The sequence below is a fragment of the Perissodus microlepis genome, chromosome 22 (genome assembly GCF_051167445.1).
Source record: "Perissodus microlepis isolate ML-2025 ecotype Zambia chromosome 22, ASM5116744v1, whole genome shotgun sequence".
Lineage (NCBI taxonomy): Eukaryota > Metazoa > Chordata > Actinopteri > Cichliformes > Cichlidae > Perissodus > Perissodus microlepis.
In genome coordinates, this window is record NC_140481.1 from 25,274,204 (window position 1) to 25,293,584 (window position 19,381).

Below are 19,381 nucleotides of genomic sequence, written 5' to 3' on the forward strand. Positions count from 1 at the left end.
GTAATGATGACTTGTTTCTTGAGTCACATCCAAAAATATCATATTTTTCCTGCAGTTGCCAGTAACCCAAAAGTCTGTATCAGTTGAAACCAAAAGTAAAGTGCAGCCAGAGACTCAAGCCAGCAACGATTCAGACAAGGACTTGGTCACTACAACAGAACCGAGGCGAATCAAAATATTTGATGGCGGGTATGAAACGGAACAATCTGATTATATTCCAAACGTTAGAAACATTATGTTAGATTTTGTGCTCATGGTTACATTTCAAACCCACAGGTACAAATCTAACGAGGAGTATGTTTATGTACGTGGCCGTGGGCGAGGTAAATACATCTGTGAGGAATGTGGAATTCGCTGCAAGAAGCCGAGCATGCTGCGCAAACACATCCGCACTCACTCTGATGTCCGGCCGTACCATTGTGTCCACTGCAATTTCTCCTTTAAGACGAAAGGTGAGTGTTAAAGCCATGTGATTATAATTCGTACAATGCAGTTGAATGAGTCCCTTTTAAATGCAGTACATGCATGTATGATTTTTCATTTGCCTTGTCTTTTGATAATTAGTGCAGCCTCGTATAAACAGCAACAAATGTAGTTCTGTTAATGTCTTTAAATGTTATAGCGCTTTCTCACGCCTGATTTTGCAATATCAAACTCTGTATCTGTAACACACTGGAACTGAAAGAATTTACTCATTCCTTTTACAAGCTGTGAAATTAAAAATGTTATTCCACCATCTCTTAAACCAAGACAGTATGATTCACCATTCTTTATCGAACTTGCCTACCCACGCGACACTGCAGAACAGTACTTGGTGTCAGCAACCCACGTTCATTTAAAAATGTCTTTATCAGTTACTCACCCTTTACATAGAGCTTTCCCAAAGACCGCATACTCTTACATAAACTCCTTCTGTGCTATTGTTCAAGCTCTACCCACCCGTAAGACCTCATTGCCTCCTTTTTTGTTACAGGCAATCTGACCAAGCACATGAAATCCAAGGCCCACAGTAAGAAGTGCATGGAGATGGGGGTGCCTGACGGTCTAATTGACGATCAGGATGCTGAGGACTCTGGTACGGTGCTTTGCTGCTCAGGGTTTTCCTTGAGGGAATTGCACAAAAGCCATAACTTCTATAAGATGAACAGTTTGTCTGTAAAATATGAGTTTTGTATTACTACATACAGTTGCATATATAATATTGACTTAATTCAGATTTACTTATACAGTCAGCTTTGATTTCTAACAGCAGGATTGCCCTTCTTTTAATAGTTTAATGGCATGAAATATAAAACATGGAGTGTCCCTGCTTGTGCTCTGTTGCTATGTCGATCAATGGCTTTGCCACGGTCTAATTAGAAATTCTAAATGCAGCTTCTTCCTCTTAACTCAAAGCGCATGTGGGCGACATGCACAGCGTTTAGAAAGAGGAAATTGCTGCATCTAATTTTAGAAAAAAAGAGAGGGAGAGAGAGGCTGCCTGAAAACATTCTGTGGTCCAAGTCTCTAACAGCTTATTTGTTTTTCCTCCTCTGCCTGTGATGGAGCTCAGGGGCGTATGGTGGTGTAGGGTGTGAAACACTGCAGCATCAGTACAAAACATCCATGAGTAGCGGGATTTTCAGTGCTGTTTTTTCTCACTTTAAGAAAGAAATCTTGGATGATAATCAAAGTTATTTAGTGAATGAGTTTTTTTTCTAGCTGTGATGACGTGTATGTACAGCAGAATTCAGAGACAAGAATTCAATTTTTCTTCTCACGTATTTCCTCGGCAGGAGACCGCAGTCAGGTGAGCAGTGCTGACCGCCAAGATTCAGATGGAGATGACTCCGATGGTCCTGATGATGAGGAGAATGATGACAACGAGGAGGAAGAGGAGGACAGCCAGGCAGAGTCGGGACTCTCTACCAATCCTTCTGTGTCTGCAAGCCCGCAGCACATCTCTTCCAAAGAGGCTGACGTCCCTCCTAGCGCACTCCTAGCCCAGATGTCGATCAGCTCCATCTCCCTCCCTCTGTCCCAGCCTCCAGTTCCCGAATCCCACACAACATACTCCGAATCTGTCCCCATGATGAGTCCCGTGTTCCTGAGCAAGCATTCGGGGTCCTGCTGCAGTCCAATGGCTTTCCTTCACTCTCCTCCACCTGTTGCCACCACATCAGAGTCCTACACCTCAGACACAGAGTCGGTGCACATGATGAGCCCAGTGTCACCCTGCAGGCAGATGTCCATCGACTACCCAGACTTTGATGTGCCCCCTAGTCCCCCAGTGCAAGGCAAGGGCTCCAAAATAGGCCAGGTGAGACCCTTATTTTCTCACTGTGTCCCCCTCCATCCCTCCCTGTCTGCCCCTCCATCCCTCCCTGTCTGCTTCCCTTCTTTCCTATCCATACCCTTACTTTGACTCCTGCATGCAAGGCACTTCCACAAAACTCCTCTGAATTCTCTGAGCAAAGGTGAATAATCCTATAGGTCTACTGGACTCATCCATATATCTTCTAAACTTGGGTTTTGCCAAAATAATGTCAAGAAGTGACGATATTTTTTTTCCTTTCACAGGACACCTCTGCGTCTCCTGCTGTGGCAACCAGTGAGTCAAGTATACCAGTGGACCGGGGCACACAGACTTCCTCCTTTGGTTCTCAAGTTCCTTCACACTTCCCCCTACAGGGTGTATCACAAACACCGGGAGCAGAGACCCAGACTCACCTGTTTAGTCACCTGCCCCTGCACTCTCAGCAGCCGTCTCGTTCCTCTTACAGTATGGTTCCAGTTGGGGGGATCCAGCTGGTCCCTGCTGGCCTGGCAGCTTATTCTACCTTTGTGCCAATCCAGGCGGGCCCCGTCCAGCTCACCATCCCAGCTTTGAGCGTCATTCATCGAAACACGAGCCCGTTGCCAGCTCCCAACACTCCACCCCAAACGGAGAGCTTGCCAACTCAGCCACTTGTGGTCCAGGAACCAATCAGCAGTGTCGTACCCTGCTTCCCTCTAGGGCAGGTTACTGGCCTGCAGGCTCAAACAATCCAGCCAGTGGGTCTGGAAACACTTAACCTCATGGGACTGACCAATACAGGCCTGGCATCCACACAGCTGCTGCCCCAGCAAGGCCTCACCCTCAATGCTGCCCTCGGAGTGCAGGTTTTAGCTGCCAACCCCACCTCCCAAAGCAGCACTGGGCCGCAGACACATGTCCCAGGCCTGCAAATAGTAAATATTGCCCTGCCTGCCATCATTCCTTCGCTCAGCCCTCTGTCCACCCTCAGTCCCCTCCCCGGGTCCTCTGAGAGGCAGGGAAGCCCTGAAGCTCTGGGAACACAGCCACCTCATGGTGAACACAGGCTTGGTTCACCACCCACCCCTTTTAAGGTCAGCTCCTCTGCAGAACTGACCTCAGGCAGCAGGGCTAGCCCCGGAGGTAACAGTGGAGCAGAGCTCACACAGACTGTGGTGAGGGATGAACGAGAAAAATCCCTCCAGCAGAATCCATCACCAGCTCCTGAGACTCAAGCAAGCAGCCCCAAACAGCCTGCAGCTGAAGGAGCTGGTGATCCTGCACCTCTACGACCGCCACCAGTGACCAGCTGGCAGAAGGTAGTTGAAGACTATAACGAGGCCTCCAGTGACGATGAAGACCGACTGGTCATTGCCACCTGAAACCCTCAAGTGGAAACACTTCTTCTTCTCCTTTTGTAATTCTTGTCACTTTGTAAGACTGAAAACACTTTTCAGGGGTTTGTTTCTCAGCAAATCACCTTTCAAAGCACAGATGCTGACATTCATATTGTACGTGCAATCATATGACAGTTATGATGATGATGATGACCAATCATTAAATTTTTTTTTTCCAAATTGTCAGCTCCAGACAGTTTTTTTTTCTTTTTTTTTTTGTACATGTTGTATAGACAATTGTGCCTTTATGGAGTTTCTTGTTTAGGAATCTGTACATAATTCCTTATAAATTCAGTCAATGCTTGTGTTTAATTCAAAAAAATAAAAAAGAACCATAATACTGGATGATATCAATTTTATTCTGGAGGATTCGTCATTCGTAAATTTATGGAATTATAAATGTTGTACTTGTATATGTACATTTCTATGGATTATCGGGCAATGTTTCTGTGTACAGATGTTGTGTTCAACTATTTATTATAATCCATCTAGTGCCCATTATGACCCATAAGTCCATAGGTATGTGCATTATGGTAGCTTTACATTGCTGTATCAATATTCTTAACTGTATCAGTAAAAAAAATTGTTTATAAACCTTTAAACTGTCTTATACTTGATTGATTAAACACTTACTGCATTAAAAAAGAGGCTATTCGTCCCTCTGAACACCTGCAAACCTCACTCATTTCCAACAGTAAACATCAGTTTACAGGCTGTGCTTTTATATACTGGAAATTAATGGAAATGAGCCAGAAAAACACACTCCTGTCATTAAATGTAGACTTTAGTTTGCTTCTCCTCTAATAAAAGCTACTTTCATCACAGCAGGTAGCTCCACATGTTTGATTTGGCAGATTTATTCATTTATTTAACACCTGATCCCACCCCAGAGGAATTTGGAGCTTTCACGTGTTAGGCAAATGTGTAAACCACTACACTATGGATGTATAGTTAATGAAGCCACATCAGAAATGCTCCAGTTAGTGAAAAATGGATCTTAACGTACACTTTACACTTCATGTTACCCTCATCTTGCGGGTGAATCAGTTACATGAATTATTATTGGTCTTCTCAGACTTGTAGCCATTACTACAGCAAGATTGTCATTAGACAATTTTTGTGTCAGACTTGTGAATCGGTTACAGGTGGAGTGTTTCAGTCTAACAATAAATCAATCAATTACATTTCCTGGAAATCCAGTTTAAAACAGAACTGGATTTGCAATGATAAGCTTGGTTTTTAGGGTTTTTCGACTTTATTTTTAAAACTCGGAAAGTTTTACAGACCAAACAGAAAAAGATCTGAAAGATGAATTAATGAGCAAATTGTTTGTTACAGCTGCAAATAAAATAACCCACTTGCCCAAAGGGATTTCATTACGAAATGAACACATTAATTGCGTGTCATTAATATCTGGTGCCCCAAAGCAATTACATCAAACTGCCATGTAAAGCACACATATTAATCTTAATAGTTTAAACCATGAAAATATGCTCTGCAGAGCCAAAAATGGAGCTTCTTAAATTACAAGTAGGTGGTTATGTTTGTTTTCAGTGTTCAGACTTTAGTTTCTTACCTCTCACAAAGATGATGTTGCACACGTTTGCTTCAGCACTGATGTTCTGTGTTCTAACCTTTGCATAGACCTGAGCAGAATGAAAATCAGCATGCTCACTGGGCTGTGTTAAATGATGAAAAAATACTGCAACAATCTTGAACCATAGTTCAATCTTTTTTTTTCTTTCCTTTTTTTTTTTTTTAAAATGTATCACTTACTACCACTGTTTAATGATAAACATTCTCTAAATATTGCAATTTGTTGATTTTAACGAGTAGAATTCAATCTAAACTTCAAATTGATTTTATTTTATACAAATTTTAAAAAGTGATGATATGGAGAGCTCAAACATGGCAAACTGGCCTCAGTGAGGGAAACTTCCCTGTCGTCTTAAGAGGTTTTCAGTGATAACCTCCTTGTTCTTCACCATTCAGAAAGGTGACTCATCCATCCACACTGAAGACTAATCCTCCCACCCCTCCTCCCTCAGGGTTGGCTGCTGTGGGTGAAGCTATAGCAAAGCAAACAGAGACCCCTAGAGGTTAAGATCTGCTACACTGATGAAGCGAAGAGCCAAAACAGAAGAAAACCTGGGCTGTTTCTAAAGGCTTAAGCACACCATGCATGATTTAAACTTGAGTGCCAAAATTTTTAATCCAAACCTTACAAATCTGCTCGTGGTGCAGCTCCCCTGCTTTGTTTATTTCCTGGACAAACTTGTTTTCCCAGCCAGTGGAAACTCTCGAGGCCAGTTTCTGAGTAGGGGCATCAGAGCACGACAGGATACTTTACCTAAGACTTTTCCACTATGGGCATGCACACACATGCAAACAAGACCAATTTTCCACTGCTGCCCACAGCAAAGTGTGTCTGAAAATGAAGTACCCCTCGGTTTCCACGGTTTATTACAACTGGTGATGGAGGGAAACCATCAGATTAAGGAGCTGCTAGGGAGTCTGCTCCAACTTGTGATCGCAAGGGGTGACGCAAGACAACAGACAATCACAAAATACCCTACATGCTACAAACATTAATGTCATATGTGGAATTCGACTACAATTAATCTGTAAATAGGACACTCCATTTGGCCCATACTTATCAGCTGAGATGTTTAATCTCCGGCAAAAATCATGACCAAAGGGACCCCAGAAAAAGCTGTTTGCATCTGTTATGTAATGTATTGTTTCAGGCAAACAATGCTGTGAAGAACAGAGAGAATGACTCACATTAAACTCACTTCTTTTTTTCCAGCTCATGAACAAGCAGACAAACATTTTGATCTGCAGCAGTGCAGATTATACAGAGAGTGGACGACACGAGTCCCAATACGAACACATGCTGGCTTCTTAAGAAAATGCTGGAATATCTTATTAGAAGCTGTGATTAAGTGGATTCACAGTGGACAATACTTTGTACTGTTTCACAGTCTTAGATATTGATATGTGTATTGAAGTAGGAAATGAAGTAAGAAACAAATTGCATTGTGCTGTAGAGGTCTAATCGGGTTCATACTCCAATTAAGCTCGCTTTGAGTTTATTTTCCCATCATGAAACAATACGTGAGAAAGTTTTTCCACTAAAAATGATCATGCTGCTCTCTGTTTTTCACAGGTTTAGTCAGTGAGTGGGTGTATTCATGGTTAGAGGTTTATAATGTGTATATAGTCACTCATTGTAAGGTAATTTTAAAAAGGTATACTTACATTTTTAGACTAATTTTTACACTAATAAAAATAAAGTCGAATTTTTTGGGTCTTTTCTTGCGCTTTAATTTGGGTTTTTTCCCCCCAATGTGTAGATCACAGGTCAGATTTAAGACACTACAATTCTAAAGAAAAGTTGAGATCATTATCTAAGTTCTGGTGCTTTTTTTTTGTAGCATTTATTGGGGAGGTGCAGTAAAAAGAGTGCTGGAGACTGAACCAACTGCTTTAAAGCCTTTGTGCCAGTATGGATGGCACTGCTTTTCTAAAATTGTGTCTTTAAGCTGTTATGCTGCTGTAGTTTGAAAGAATTATTTCACTTGACTGCAGACACAATACGGTGCATTCGTTATCAATAGAATGTAAAATTATTATGCCTGTTATACTTTTACTTGACAGCGTTTTTGCCAGCTGTTATTTTTAAAGCTCCAAAACCATATAGTTTCTCTCCATTACCTGAATCTCTGATCCTGCTGAAGGCACATACCTTACATACCTACACATACCTTTCATGATGGTTTCTAATTAGTCTCTACCTCCCTTTGGCTCATGGGTAATCTGCAGGTACCTGTTGTCTGCTTCACACAAGAAAATGAACCACTCCTTTTCCCCTTCACAAAGTTTGCCTCCTTGTCACCATCAGTTGCAACCGTTGTTGCCTACAAATAAGATAAAGCTAAAAAAATTAATTCATCCTCTCATTAAAAAAGGGCATGAGGAACTTTTAAATTCCACTCATCACTTTTTGTGCAGATAATGCACAAAATGGTATATTTAGTACTAAATACCAAGTCACGTGTATGGGAACCAAGGCCTTACTTATTGTTGTTTATCAAAACTTCCATTATGTATTTAATTGTTGAGTATATTAAGCCTGGCTGTTAACATGTTTTTATTATAATCCTGGGGACATTTTTTAATGTTTCAGAAAAGGCTAAGGCATCTTTATTGAGGTTTATTTTTTTATGCAGGAAAAACTGAGTAATTTTCAGAAAGAACTCATGCTGATACACTTTAAGTGAAGCATCAACATTCATTGTAGTTCTGTGTGCTTCAGCTATATTTCTGCTAAATAGCCCCAAGTCCCCTCTGACGCTGATGTATTAAACGTCTACAGTGAATTTGAATTTGCAAAAGCAGAAATGCTGTCACTAGACTGCCACCTGCTGTCTAATCAGAGCACCACTAGATGAGTAAGGCTCAGGTCGCATTTACTCGCCTGGAGTCTCCCCCCACACTCCACACACCCCCAAACTTGGAACCTAAGCATCTCAAACTCCTCAACTTGGCCTGCACGGCCCCTTATCAGGGACCAACTGCTAACAAACATTATTGTCTGGGTACAAGCCAAAGGACAAAACTGTACAGCGCTGCAGGGGGAGGAGGGGAGGTGGGAAGCACTTGTACTATAAAGTCAAAGGGCTGCACATGTGGGCCCACACTGACAACAGAGACTGTAGACCGACGCTTCTGCGCTCCTGCGCGAATCTCCGAGGACTCTCGCTGAAACGCTCTGAGGGATACACGCTCGTTTTCTCACCTCTGAGGGATTATTCATTTTCTTCAGCACTACTTTACTGCAAACTATGGATATATACGTTTGGATTTCCGTGTTATCAGTGATGTACTCCTGGATTTCCTCCACAGGTAACTTTTGCGAGATTTTTTCCAAACACTTATAAACTTAATTTTACGTAAATTCCATAAACACCGAGCAAACCACTCACCATGCTGAGTGAAAGCAAATCAAATCAAAAACGTCCACAGCCTGCAGTTATGCAGATTAGTCTCAACTTCTCTTTACTTTAATAGCTTGTAGATTGTGTTTTGATAACGACGCTGTAATTACAGTCCTGTCGGCCCCCGCCGGAGACGCGCTCACTGCCTCCACCGTCAAAGAGGGGCGCCATGTGCGGACCAAACGCTGTTCCTGCGCATCGTTCCAGGACAAGGAGTGCGTCTATTTCTGCCACCTGGACATCATATGGGTCAACACACCTGAGTAAGTATTTTTAAGTGTGGTTAGTGGTCTCCAGCAGCGTGTAAACACGTGTAAAGAGAAAGTAAATCGCTTAGATTGATGTTTGACGAAGTTTTGCGATGGTTTGGGAGTAAATTAAGCGTTTTTACTCTCTTTAAGCAATCTCCGATTATTTGTATTTCTGCACGTGAAAGCGAAACAACAAAATTGAATCGCATTCAACAGTCTTCTGATATGTTTTTAAGCATGTTTAGTTTTCAGTTTTTGACTCTTTGTTTTAGTTTTATGATTCTAACTGTGTCTCTGTCGCATCCAGGCGCGTGGTCTCGTACGGACTGGGCAACGCTCCGCGGACGCGGCGCGCGCTCACGGACTCCAGCGCACCCAGGAGCGTACCTCGCTGCCAGTGTGTCCGGGAAAACGACAACACCTGCCTGAACTTCTGCCGGCCTGAAAACCGCCTCAGGTGCGCTTCACACAGCCAAATCATATTTACTGACAGTGACACCAAAAGACGCTCCCAGTCTGTCGTTCTGCATTGTCTCCATCACATGTGGCGACAGGTTTTGTGTAGAAAATGAATAACTGAAATGTGATCCTGTTCTCATCGCGTGTTTCTGCTCCCGCTCTCAGGTATGAGACAACGGCCGACGTGGTGATTCGCTCCCCCGGGGGCGACGACGGTGCTGGGGCGCAGCGCAAACACAAGCTGGCAGCAGACACGGACAGGATTAAGAGGTAAAACAACACGCTTGCACTAAAGGGATAAACACCGCAGTATTTGCAAAATAAAGTGGCAATTACAACCAGGGGCATTAAAAGGATTTTTTTTTTAAATAGGGAGGGACTGGAAGGACAAAGAACAAGGCAAAAGAAATCAAAATATTTGATTTGAAATCTATAGAGGGCATTGTTCTGATGCTCCCATGTGGCCCTGTGCCATAACACAGGACAAAGTGGCACAGTGGAAACAAGCATTTGATCTCTTTACTTAAGAAAAAGTCACAATCTTACTTAACATTCTCAAGGTTTTAGCATCAAAATATACTCAAAGTAAAGTACTTCCAATACAGAATCATATACATGATACTGTGGGTTATAATTCTTGTTTGTTACTTTCATCCTGCAGCTGGTGATGATTTTAAATCATTTAAATACTTCTGGGTAGTTTAATTTATAATAACAGCAACATTTCTTAGTTGATTCATATTTAAAAATCACCATTAGTTAAATTAAAGCTTTGAAAAAAATGACTAAATAGAGTAAATAGTACTATATTTGTATTAAAAATGTAGTGGAGTAGAAGTAAAAAGCTGTAGATACATAATTAAAAGTGCTTTAACACTCTTGTCCAATTCTAGTTCAATAGCACTTTTGATGCTGGTGGGGCAGCAGGGGGCCGTGCACCACCCCATGGCCACCCTCTATACTCGCCCCTGTACAACCTCACAGCAACATGGAGGTCCCTTTGTAGCGTGAAATATGTCAGCTCTTGTGAGCGTAAAACCCCATGAGCCTGCAGGATAAAAACAGCCAACACGTGTTTCAGAAGCAGAAATTTAGAGATTAACCCCCAAGCGAGGAATTCCTTGAAACTTATGATGACTGAGCTGCGTTATAAATTCCATAAAACTCCTAGGATTGTGTGGAATTCACCTCGAGTAAGCGCTGCCACTTTACGTCGCTTAACCGTGGGAGCCGTGTGGGTAAAGGAGCCGCGTTCATGTGCTGTCATGTCTCAAAGTTTGCGGTGCCACATGTCTGTACTTTCTCACTTATTAATAATTGGAATCATAAAACTCCAAACATCCATCTTCTCGAACCACTCAGGAGTAACAACTTTGTTTTGAATGTGTTTGACTGACTGCTCCAATTCACACACCTGCTTTTTACATAATCTGCAAAGTCACCGGTTTGCATGTCTAATGGCTTTATGCCTTTATCTACAGGTTGAAGAACAACAGTGATAAACGGGCACCGCCTCCAGCGCTCAGGGCTGCGCTGAAAACCCGCCTGCTCCTGGAGAAGTGGAGGGTGAGACAGCACCACAGGGCGAGAGCATGGGAGGGCGAGAGCGTGGCCTCCTAAAGAAGACTGCTTTCCTCTGCACTTTGTCATACAGAGGCAGGAAGGGGCTTTAAACCTTCTCTAAAGCCAGCGGGGACTTCTGTGCAGCAGCGCCCCTCAGGAAGGAAGTGGGTAGCCCGCATAAGGCCGGCTATAACCGACTCCATATCGGTTTCACGAGTGCAGCAGAGCAGAGAGCACAGACAGCTCGACCGGGCTGCACTTCTTCAGACGCCAGAATGACGTTAGAGACATTACAAGGAGTTCAGGTGAAAGGAGACAAGCTGAAAAAGAGAACTTGGCCCCAATCTGCAAAAATCAAGGACACTCATTGATCTTTTCAGATGTCACGGTCAGAGACTCACGCTTATGGACTTTACAAACAAACAAACAAACAAAGCAAAAAAAAAAACAGACACCAAATAACATTTCATAAACCTGATATTACAGAGAGGAATGTACTCAAATCTTTCTAACAGAATAAAAAAAAAATCTCTGCTGTATATTCTGAAAATGCCATAGTTTCTTTTTCCTAGTACACAACTGCAACAACAGATCATCTGTCAGTAAAAGGGATTATGTGCCTTGTATCATGGCTTTGCTCGAGACATGTTTTCACTGACTGAAACTGTATTTACCTAACAGGGTGTCTCCTGTGTGTCAGCTGCTGGGAGCCTTTTTTTGTATTCCAGATGTTATCACTGATTTCTTGCCATTCACTCATCATAATTTATGTTTTCAGTAACTTTGTTGCTTACATGTGCTGCTCTCTATTTATTTATCATTTTTACACATTGTAATTTGATGGCCATATTGGTCGATCCTTTGTTTGTTTGGTTTGCCATTTCTGCGAAATGATTGGTCGCCAACGTGCCGAATTCTGGCCAAACTTTAATAAATTTGATACGTTTATTTAAAAGCGATGGATCGGCTCCTTCATTCTTTTTGTCACGTCAAAGGTTCATTTTCCGCTGAAGAAAGAATAAATGTGGGATTAAAGTTTCTGAACTGGGACTAAAGCTGCATGTGTTCAGTATGCAGGGCTTTAAGTTGGTAAATAAAAAGAAAGAAAGAAAAGAAAGTGTAGTTTATTGATCCCCGTGGGGAAATTTCTCTCTGCATTTAACCCATTCACTGAGTGAAGCAGTGGGCAGCCATTGGGCGCCCGGGGAGCAGTGTGTAGGGACAGTACCTTGCTCAGGGGTACCTCAGGGTAGCTGTTCAGGGGAATCAAACCCCCGACCTTCCGATCATGGGGCCACCACTCTACCTACTGAGCTATCCCTGCCCTGACTTTCCCAAAAAAAGGGAAAGTCAGAAAGCAAAGTGTGAGTAACAAGATAAAGACAGACAAACTGAGAGGTAACAAGAAAGTGCAGGCAAAGAGCAGTCAAACGCAGCTAAACATGCCCTTTCATCTCAGCAACAAACCTGTGTGTACACTGCAATTTCTAAACGAGCTGAAAGTGGACGTCGGGTTTCTTCCAGCAGCTCGCACATCCAGCATGCGGTTTATGTTCAACCCTGTGAGATGTGTCTTTTATGTATCCACCTCAAAGTTTCCACATTTTACCACCAAGTGACTCAGCAAAGTACAGCGCGTGTCACTCTTACGTAGTTCTCATTCCAACCTGCCACGACCTCCCGCCTCACCTTTAATGATCATTACACATACAGGTCATTATGTACGCTTGCTGTCTCCTCGTCGACCTTTACCACTCCTCCTCCTCCAGGGGCAACTGTTCTCCTCTCAGGAGCTTCCGTGCATATCTTTTAATTTAATCTTGGCTCGCGAGTCAACTTCGTTTTATTTCAGTAAATCATTCATCCAGCTATTATCACTGCTGTAAAAAGAAACCCTAGAGCCATGGAAATGTCAGCTTTGAAGGAATTAAGAGAAATTAGTGTATGAACTTCTGGGCTAGTACTGATACTGACATGAGACTGATATCTGACATTTAAAGTTTCAGAGTTCTTCAGCTCTTCGTTACAGTATTTTTAAACATTTAGCATGACCAAAATTGACTTGACACAAATAATAAGTATCGGCCACAGAGAGTGGGGATGCAGATATTCAGCAATGTGCTGGTGCATCGTTTAAAATTAAAATCGGTCTCAAATGCTTAGAAGACAGATGTGGACTGTGGACTGTAACCTTCATCATCAGCTGGGAGTCTCCCACAGACAAGCAGGTTGGAAGAGCACAAGCCAACTGCAGCTGCATGGTTCAACTAAGTGTTTAAATAGAGGTCATAAAGAAAGCTGACTGAAAACAAAAGTGTTGAAAATATGTTACTCTAGGATCCATCCATTTTCTTAAGTGCTTATCCAATTTAGCATTGGGTGGGCACTGGGCTCTCTCCCAGCTGTCATAGGGTAAAAAGAAGGGTACACCCCTGTGCAGGTTGCTAGTCTATAGCAGGGCTAACACAGGAATGAACCCAACATCCATGTCTTCAGACTGTGGCAGGAAAAATTCAACTGAAAAAGACCTGTTACCACAGATTTTTAAGCCCAGCTCCTGTATAATTTGGAATACTTTAGCTGTTTATCCGTGGCACGGTGGTTAGCACTGTTGCCGCACAGCAAGAAGGTCCTGAGTTCAATTCCACCATCAGGCTGGGGTCTTTCTGTGTGGAGTTTGCATGTTCTCCCCGTGTTTGCGTGGGTTCCCTCCGGGTACTCCGGCTTCCTCCCACCGTCCAAAGACATGCAGCTTGTGGGGATAGGTTAATTGGATAATCCAAATTGCCACTAGGTGTGAATGTGCGAATGGTTGTCTGTCCCTGTGTGTTGGCCCTGCGACAGACTGGCGACCTGTCCAGGGTGTACCCTGCCTCTCGCCCTATGACAGCTGGGATAGGCTCCAGCGCCCCCCGCGACCCTGAAAAGGATAAGCGGAAGCGAATGGATGGATGGATAGCTGTTTATCCCCATTTCCTTTCATCAAAAATGGGTTCATGACAGCCACCTTTACCCCTCAGTGAACATCTGAAGGGCCGGACACATCGCTCAGGTCCTCTGCCTGGTCTTTTCGGGATTTGCATGATTTGATGTAAATAGTTTTTTAGGTCTGTCCTCTTTTCGATCTCTACTAATCCAGTTTCCTCAAATTTTTTAAAGACACACTGCACACCATGCAGATATATGCATATAAGTTTTTGAAATCACGTTTTTGGTACAAAACAGCAGGTTGCTAGTGAACAAAGCACTTAAAGATACAGTTTAAAATTGGTTCTTTCTTTGTTGTCTGTTACATTTAGACACAACGCTGCTTCACCCCTTGACTTAGGTCTGCAGACTCCTTGGAAGGAAAGTATAAAGAAATAATGGGGAGCTCAAGACTTTTGAACAGCATTGGCTAAAAACATCCAGGAAAAATAATGCTAATTGACAAAAAGCAACATTTCAGCCCATCTTTACTCACTTTCACGACATGTCAAAGTGACATGATGATAAAATGTAGCTTCATTAATATCCTAAACTTATAGTTTAAAAAAACGCACCTGATTTTTTCCACATTTTGTCGATTACCTCTGGAATGACCCTGTAACCTGACGCCATATATGCACATGCATGCATTAAACTCAGTAACAAAGCAAAATTTTGCTTCGTGTCTAGTGTGAACACACCATAAGCTTCACAGTAATACTGGACAGGACTCACAAAAACAGCTAAACCTACAGTTATATCATACATTAAAGATCTCCAAGCACTTATTCTTGCAAAGCAGAGATTAAAACGGCGTGAATCTGCTGGATTAATCTGTCAGACACGTCCCTGCTCTTTAATGAACGTGATACAAGTTGTTCTTGGTTCGGCTCAAATACTGGCATGCCCAGATTGTTCCGCCATCACTCATCAGAGAGCTGCTTGAACTAGCAGCTAAAAAACAATCCAATGCAAATTGGGTGAAAAGTCTTATCTATCCAGCCCATTTAGCAAACAAATCCGCGGTGGTTTCTGTGCCTCGGGCGTGCTGTAAGAAACACTGCTGTGTTCTCTGAGTCCAATCATAACAATGCTGAAGTCACATTTTCCACACAGACCTGCTGTTTGTTTGCAAAACAATTTTGAGGCATGTCTGCTGCAGGAGACAGTCAGGACCAAAGATTCAGACAATAATGAGAAAGTTTAGATGACACGCAAAAAAGCTGGACTTAATCCCAGGTGCAGTGGTCAGCACAGCCAAACAAAAATCCTGTTAATGGAAGCAGAAGCATGGATATGTCTCTGTGAAATAAAAGTACTTATGTGCAGACAAAACCAGGCTTAAATCTCTGACTCTACAGGCCCTGGTTAGCAGGAAGCAACAATATATGCAAAAAAACAACAAATGAAAGAGCACAGCAGCACAGCTTAGGTTTAAAAAGCTCAATTTGAACAAACCACAAGACTTCTGGAACAATGTTTTAGACAGACGAGACAAAAGCCGAGATCTTTGGCCATAATGCACTGCAGCATCACAGTTGGAGAAAACCAAACACAGCAAATCAGCAAGCACAACATAAATTAAGCACGGTGGTGGAGGTGTGATGATTTGGGCTCATTTTGCAGCCACGAAGAACTCGTTGCAACAAATCTACAACAAAATGTTTGAAAAAGTTGTTGCAATCGCCCAGTCAAAGTCCAGACATCGCCTCGACTGAAATACTGTGGGAGGACCTGACGAGAACTGTGGATATGCGATTACCTGAAACAAAAATAACAATGTAAAGAAGACTGGGCCAAAATTCCTCCACAATAATGTGACAAACTGATAAAGTCATAAAGAAAACAATTTGTTCAAGTCATTGCTGCTAAAAGTGATTCCACTAGCTACTGAATCCTGGGGTGTACTTAGTTTTTCACACACCGCATTCTTGCTTAGCTTTGGGTAAATAAATACCGACACACTGTCATATTTCATGTATTGTTGTTCATCTGAGGCAGTATTTACCTAATCTTAAGACCTGCTAAGGACTAGATCATTTTTACCTACCTTTGAGCTAAAAATTAATTTTGAAAGAGAGACGTGGCCAAACCAGCAGCTGTACAAACTCTCAGCATATTAAAAATGGAACAAATACAATGAAACTCAACATATATGCAGACAGCTACAACAAAAAACACACGCTGTAACAACCGCAGGCCTTTTTTACCGCAGTCTTTAAATTCAACAATAAGCATGTTTAACTTTAGATTAAGTTAAGATCTCATGCGGCGAGGTGAGCAATATCTGAATGCTTCTTCCACAGGTGAAAATGAACAATAACAGCAATCCATTAAGGCATTCTTCTACATGCTCAGTCAGGTTAACGAATGTAATCCATGACATAAAGGTGATGCACAACATCAGTATTGGGTGGTGGCAGAAGGATTTGGATTTTGTAGTTGTGCAAAAGTGGCTACATCACAGCTCAGAAGGAAAACAACTGGAATTAAAATGTATTTAATCGTCTTTAAGTATTGGTATGTATGTGGCCGTCGTTAAAACATAAACTTAAATTCTTATTACATTAATGCTGCGGTTGGTAAAAATGGAGTAAGGTAAAGTAGTAAAGTAGTAAGCTCACCGTATGCTTTGATGGTAAGATAACACTATGGAAAAATCAAGTGCTAAAGTACTGACAATATAAATATTAACAGACTTCTGCTGAAAAATGCTATATCACTTTGGCTCTTTTACAACAGTGACTGTACAGTTTGTTGTCAGATTACTTTTATCAGCGTGATTGTTGCATGTTTACTTTTATGACTCTGTTCTTATCTCCTCAGCCTTTAAATGCCCTCGATTTTACACCATGAGTCAGCTGTAGCTTTATTACATTTTCAGGCCTGCAGGACAATTGCTAAAAGGAGATGCCTCACTGTACCTGCACACTGATCAGGTTAAAAGCATGCCAACGGACAGGGGGGTCTGAACACAATGGCACTGAGTCTGTGCTACGCAGCTCTGTGCAGAGAACTCCCCTGAGACATTAGCTTTTGGCATAACTCATTAGTCTATTCAATAGAGCGAGCACAACATAATAGCCCATTACACATGAAGGAATCTCCTCGACTCGACAGGAATTCTCGAGCGCGGGAGCCGAACAATAGGAGCCTGTGCGAGGAACGTCTGGGCAGGGCATGGTGGCCTCTGCTTCTGACGTGTGCCCAACGCTTGGCTCTCCCTCCACACGCCCTGTTTTTCCAACCAACACTCCCAGGTGTGCGGAAGCATCACGAAACTCGGCTGCGGCCCCACCAGAGCGGATTAATTACCCTGGCTGCCTGAGCCAAACTCAGTGTTTGGCTGAGAAGGTTATCAGGAGTGGGCCGCTGGATGATGGAGCAAATGAAACCAGTGTGGGAGGTTGAGGCTGAGGATTCAGGGTTGGGTTTGTAGTGGAAGATGTTGGCCTGTGAGGGTGAGACTGGAAACTGGCATGCTGAAGTGAGTCTCGATTTGTCATCACATCTTGGCGAGGAGGCCCGACACACTTGGGCTGATTATTGGTATCTCTCAGCACTCCTGTAATCCCACTCTTAGTCCTGCCTGACCCTCCCTGCCTCCCTGCCTGGCAGGAGCACGACAAACACCGAGGAGCATTTTCAGAACATCCCTTAGATATTCTGAAAATGCTCTGCTGCTGACAAGTATGTTTGTGGGGATGAGATGAGTCGGCACTTATACCTCTGCTCTTCCATCACGGCTTTATTTAACCGTGCTGCGCCTGTCTCACAGTGTCACACACATTTGAGGAGGAATGCTCAGAACGCAAAGAATTATACACAAACTTTCAGAAACCAGCCTCGGTGTGAACTCCAGTGTATAAAATTAAATCAGTCAAAGTCAGTCGGCGATGAAAAACAGATTCGCCACCAGAGTCTAAACATATACAGATGACATAACATGTACGCCCATCCGCCACAACATTAAAACCAGTCACAGCTGTTGGGGTAAAGCAGGAGGGCTGAGACAGCGATGAAGAGCAGACAAGCCGGGTGAATATTTTTGTGATAAAACGATGAAGCAAACTAAAAACATTGCTGATCACAGGTACGCCTTTACTGTCTCGTACTGAATGATCTGCGTGCAATACCACTGTATAACTATTAAAGAAAATGAAACTCATAAAACAAAGATTAAACATATTAAACTTTATGAACATTAACATCTACTAATGGCAAAAATAATTAACTTTACATGTTTCATTACAGTGAGTTGTTGGTATCACATGTGTATTTCTGTTATGAATAAATACTGAGCTTAACTTCTATTGTAAATTCCTTGGTTAGTTTATGTTGTGATGCTCTGCTATTTTCCCTTCAGTGCAATGCATGATGGTGTGCAAAGCTTGGGTAGTGACCATTGGTTATATACCACTTTTCATGAGGAGTTGTGGGAATCTTACCTATAGTAATACTGCACATACTACACATAGACTACAAACTGACTATACAGTGAGCAGTGATTGATTTCAGACACAGAGTCCAGGTATAATCGGACACCAAACCCTCTCCCAACCCACTTTCACTGTGTTTGTCTCACTTGTTGTGGACCGAGTACGACACATCTAATATTTAATCTGTGCCAATGGGAGCTTTTGATGTCTCGGCCACGGGAAGCACCAGCACGACGCTGGCGATGCACTGTTTGCTTGCCAACACACAAGGCTTTATTGTATTATTGTACACAGTTTGACTGATCACTGTTGTACTGGACAGCTCCAGCACTCATTGTGATTGTTGGGGTTTCGTTTCTTTACTCTGCAGTAGAAAAGGCTTTAAAGTGACTGTTGCTATATTAAAAATAATGCAATTCAACTGAATTAATAACAAAATCATTAAAGAGTGACTTCACACATGAGCTACACTCATATGAAGAGGGAGGGTGTAACAGCTGGACTGAATCAAGGCCAAATGTAATAAACCCAGTTAGTTATTAAAAATCATTAAAATCATTAAATAATTATCTAATCATTCAAATATTTTCTATTGGCGCAACCAAACCTGTAAAACTGATCGGTGCCAACAGAAAAAATTTGATCGATCAATAAAACAGTTCTTTCACCCATACAGGAAGTCTCCCTGTGAGTAATGACAACGACCTTTAACCCATTAGATAAAGTGAATAACATTAATCATCTTCTTATAATTCAGTGTTCTGCTAAATGGCTTTGAGCCTGAAGCCAAACTTGACAGATTTTTTTAAAATAGATGTTTTCATTTGAATGTGCTTTTAAATGTTTGTTTTTTAGTTCATTTTTGCCTGTTTCGGTTTAGTTTTTATTGTTTAAAAAGGTTTAGTTTCAGTGTTAAGCTTTATCGTTATGGATTATAGATGGATGTGTTTGTCAGAAGGGTAAATTTTTAGATCTCGGTTGGGTTTTTTGCCATTTTTATAAAATACTGTTTAACGTTGTCTTCACTTTT

General features: G+C 42.2%; 2 protein-coding genes across 3 annotated transcripts in view; both read left to right on the top strand.

Moving 5' to 3' along the window:
- Positions 1-4,338, top strand: part of hivep1 (HIVEP zinc finger 1) — a 66,498-nt gene extending 62,160 nt beyond the window's left edge. For both annotated transcript variants that reach the window (XM_084920238.1, XM_084920239.1), the window contains 5 exons: positions 56-189; positions 277-452; positions 974-1,075; positions 1,776-2,299; positions 2,560-4,338. In XM_084920238.1, the coding sequence (XP_084776364.1) occupies positions 56-189; positions 277-452; positions 974-1,075; positions 1,776-2,299; positions 2,560-3,657 (2,034 nt within the window). In that variant the 3' untranslated portion in view covers positions 3,658-4,338. The remainder of the gene's footprint in view (positions 1-55; positions 190-276; positions 453-973; positions 1,076-1,775; positions 2,300-2,559) is intronic.
- Positions 4,339-8,146: 3,808 nt separating this feature from the next.
- Positions 8,147-11,402, top strand: edn1 (endothelin 1). The gene is made up of 5 exons (XM_084920124.1): positions 8,147-8,580; positions 8,785-8,935; positions 9,231-9,380; positions 9,548-9,652; positions 10,864-11,402. Exons 1-5 carry the CDS (start codon positions 8,520-8,522, stop codon positions 11,000-11,002), a joined length of 606 nt encoding a protein of 201 aa, XP_084776250.1. The 5' UTR covers positions 8,147-8,519; the 3' UTR covers positions 11,003-11,402.
- The last annotated feature ends 7,979 nt before the right edge of the window (positions 11,403-19,381 follow it).

Bases quoted from the DNA above. Each gene is read 5' to 3' on its own strand.
- edn1 (XM_084920124.1), top strand. From the start codon at position 8,520: ATGGATATATACGTTTGGATTTCCGTGTTATCAGTGATGTACTCCTGG. The intron at 8,581-8,784 runs GTAACTTTTGCG...CTGTAATTACAG, and splicing joins CTCCTGGATTTCCTCCACAG to TCCTGTCGGCCCCCGCCGGA. The intron at 9,653-10,863 runs GTAAAACAACAC...CTTTATCTACAG, and splicing joins GACACGGACAGGATTAAGAG to GTTGAAGAACAACAGTGATA.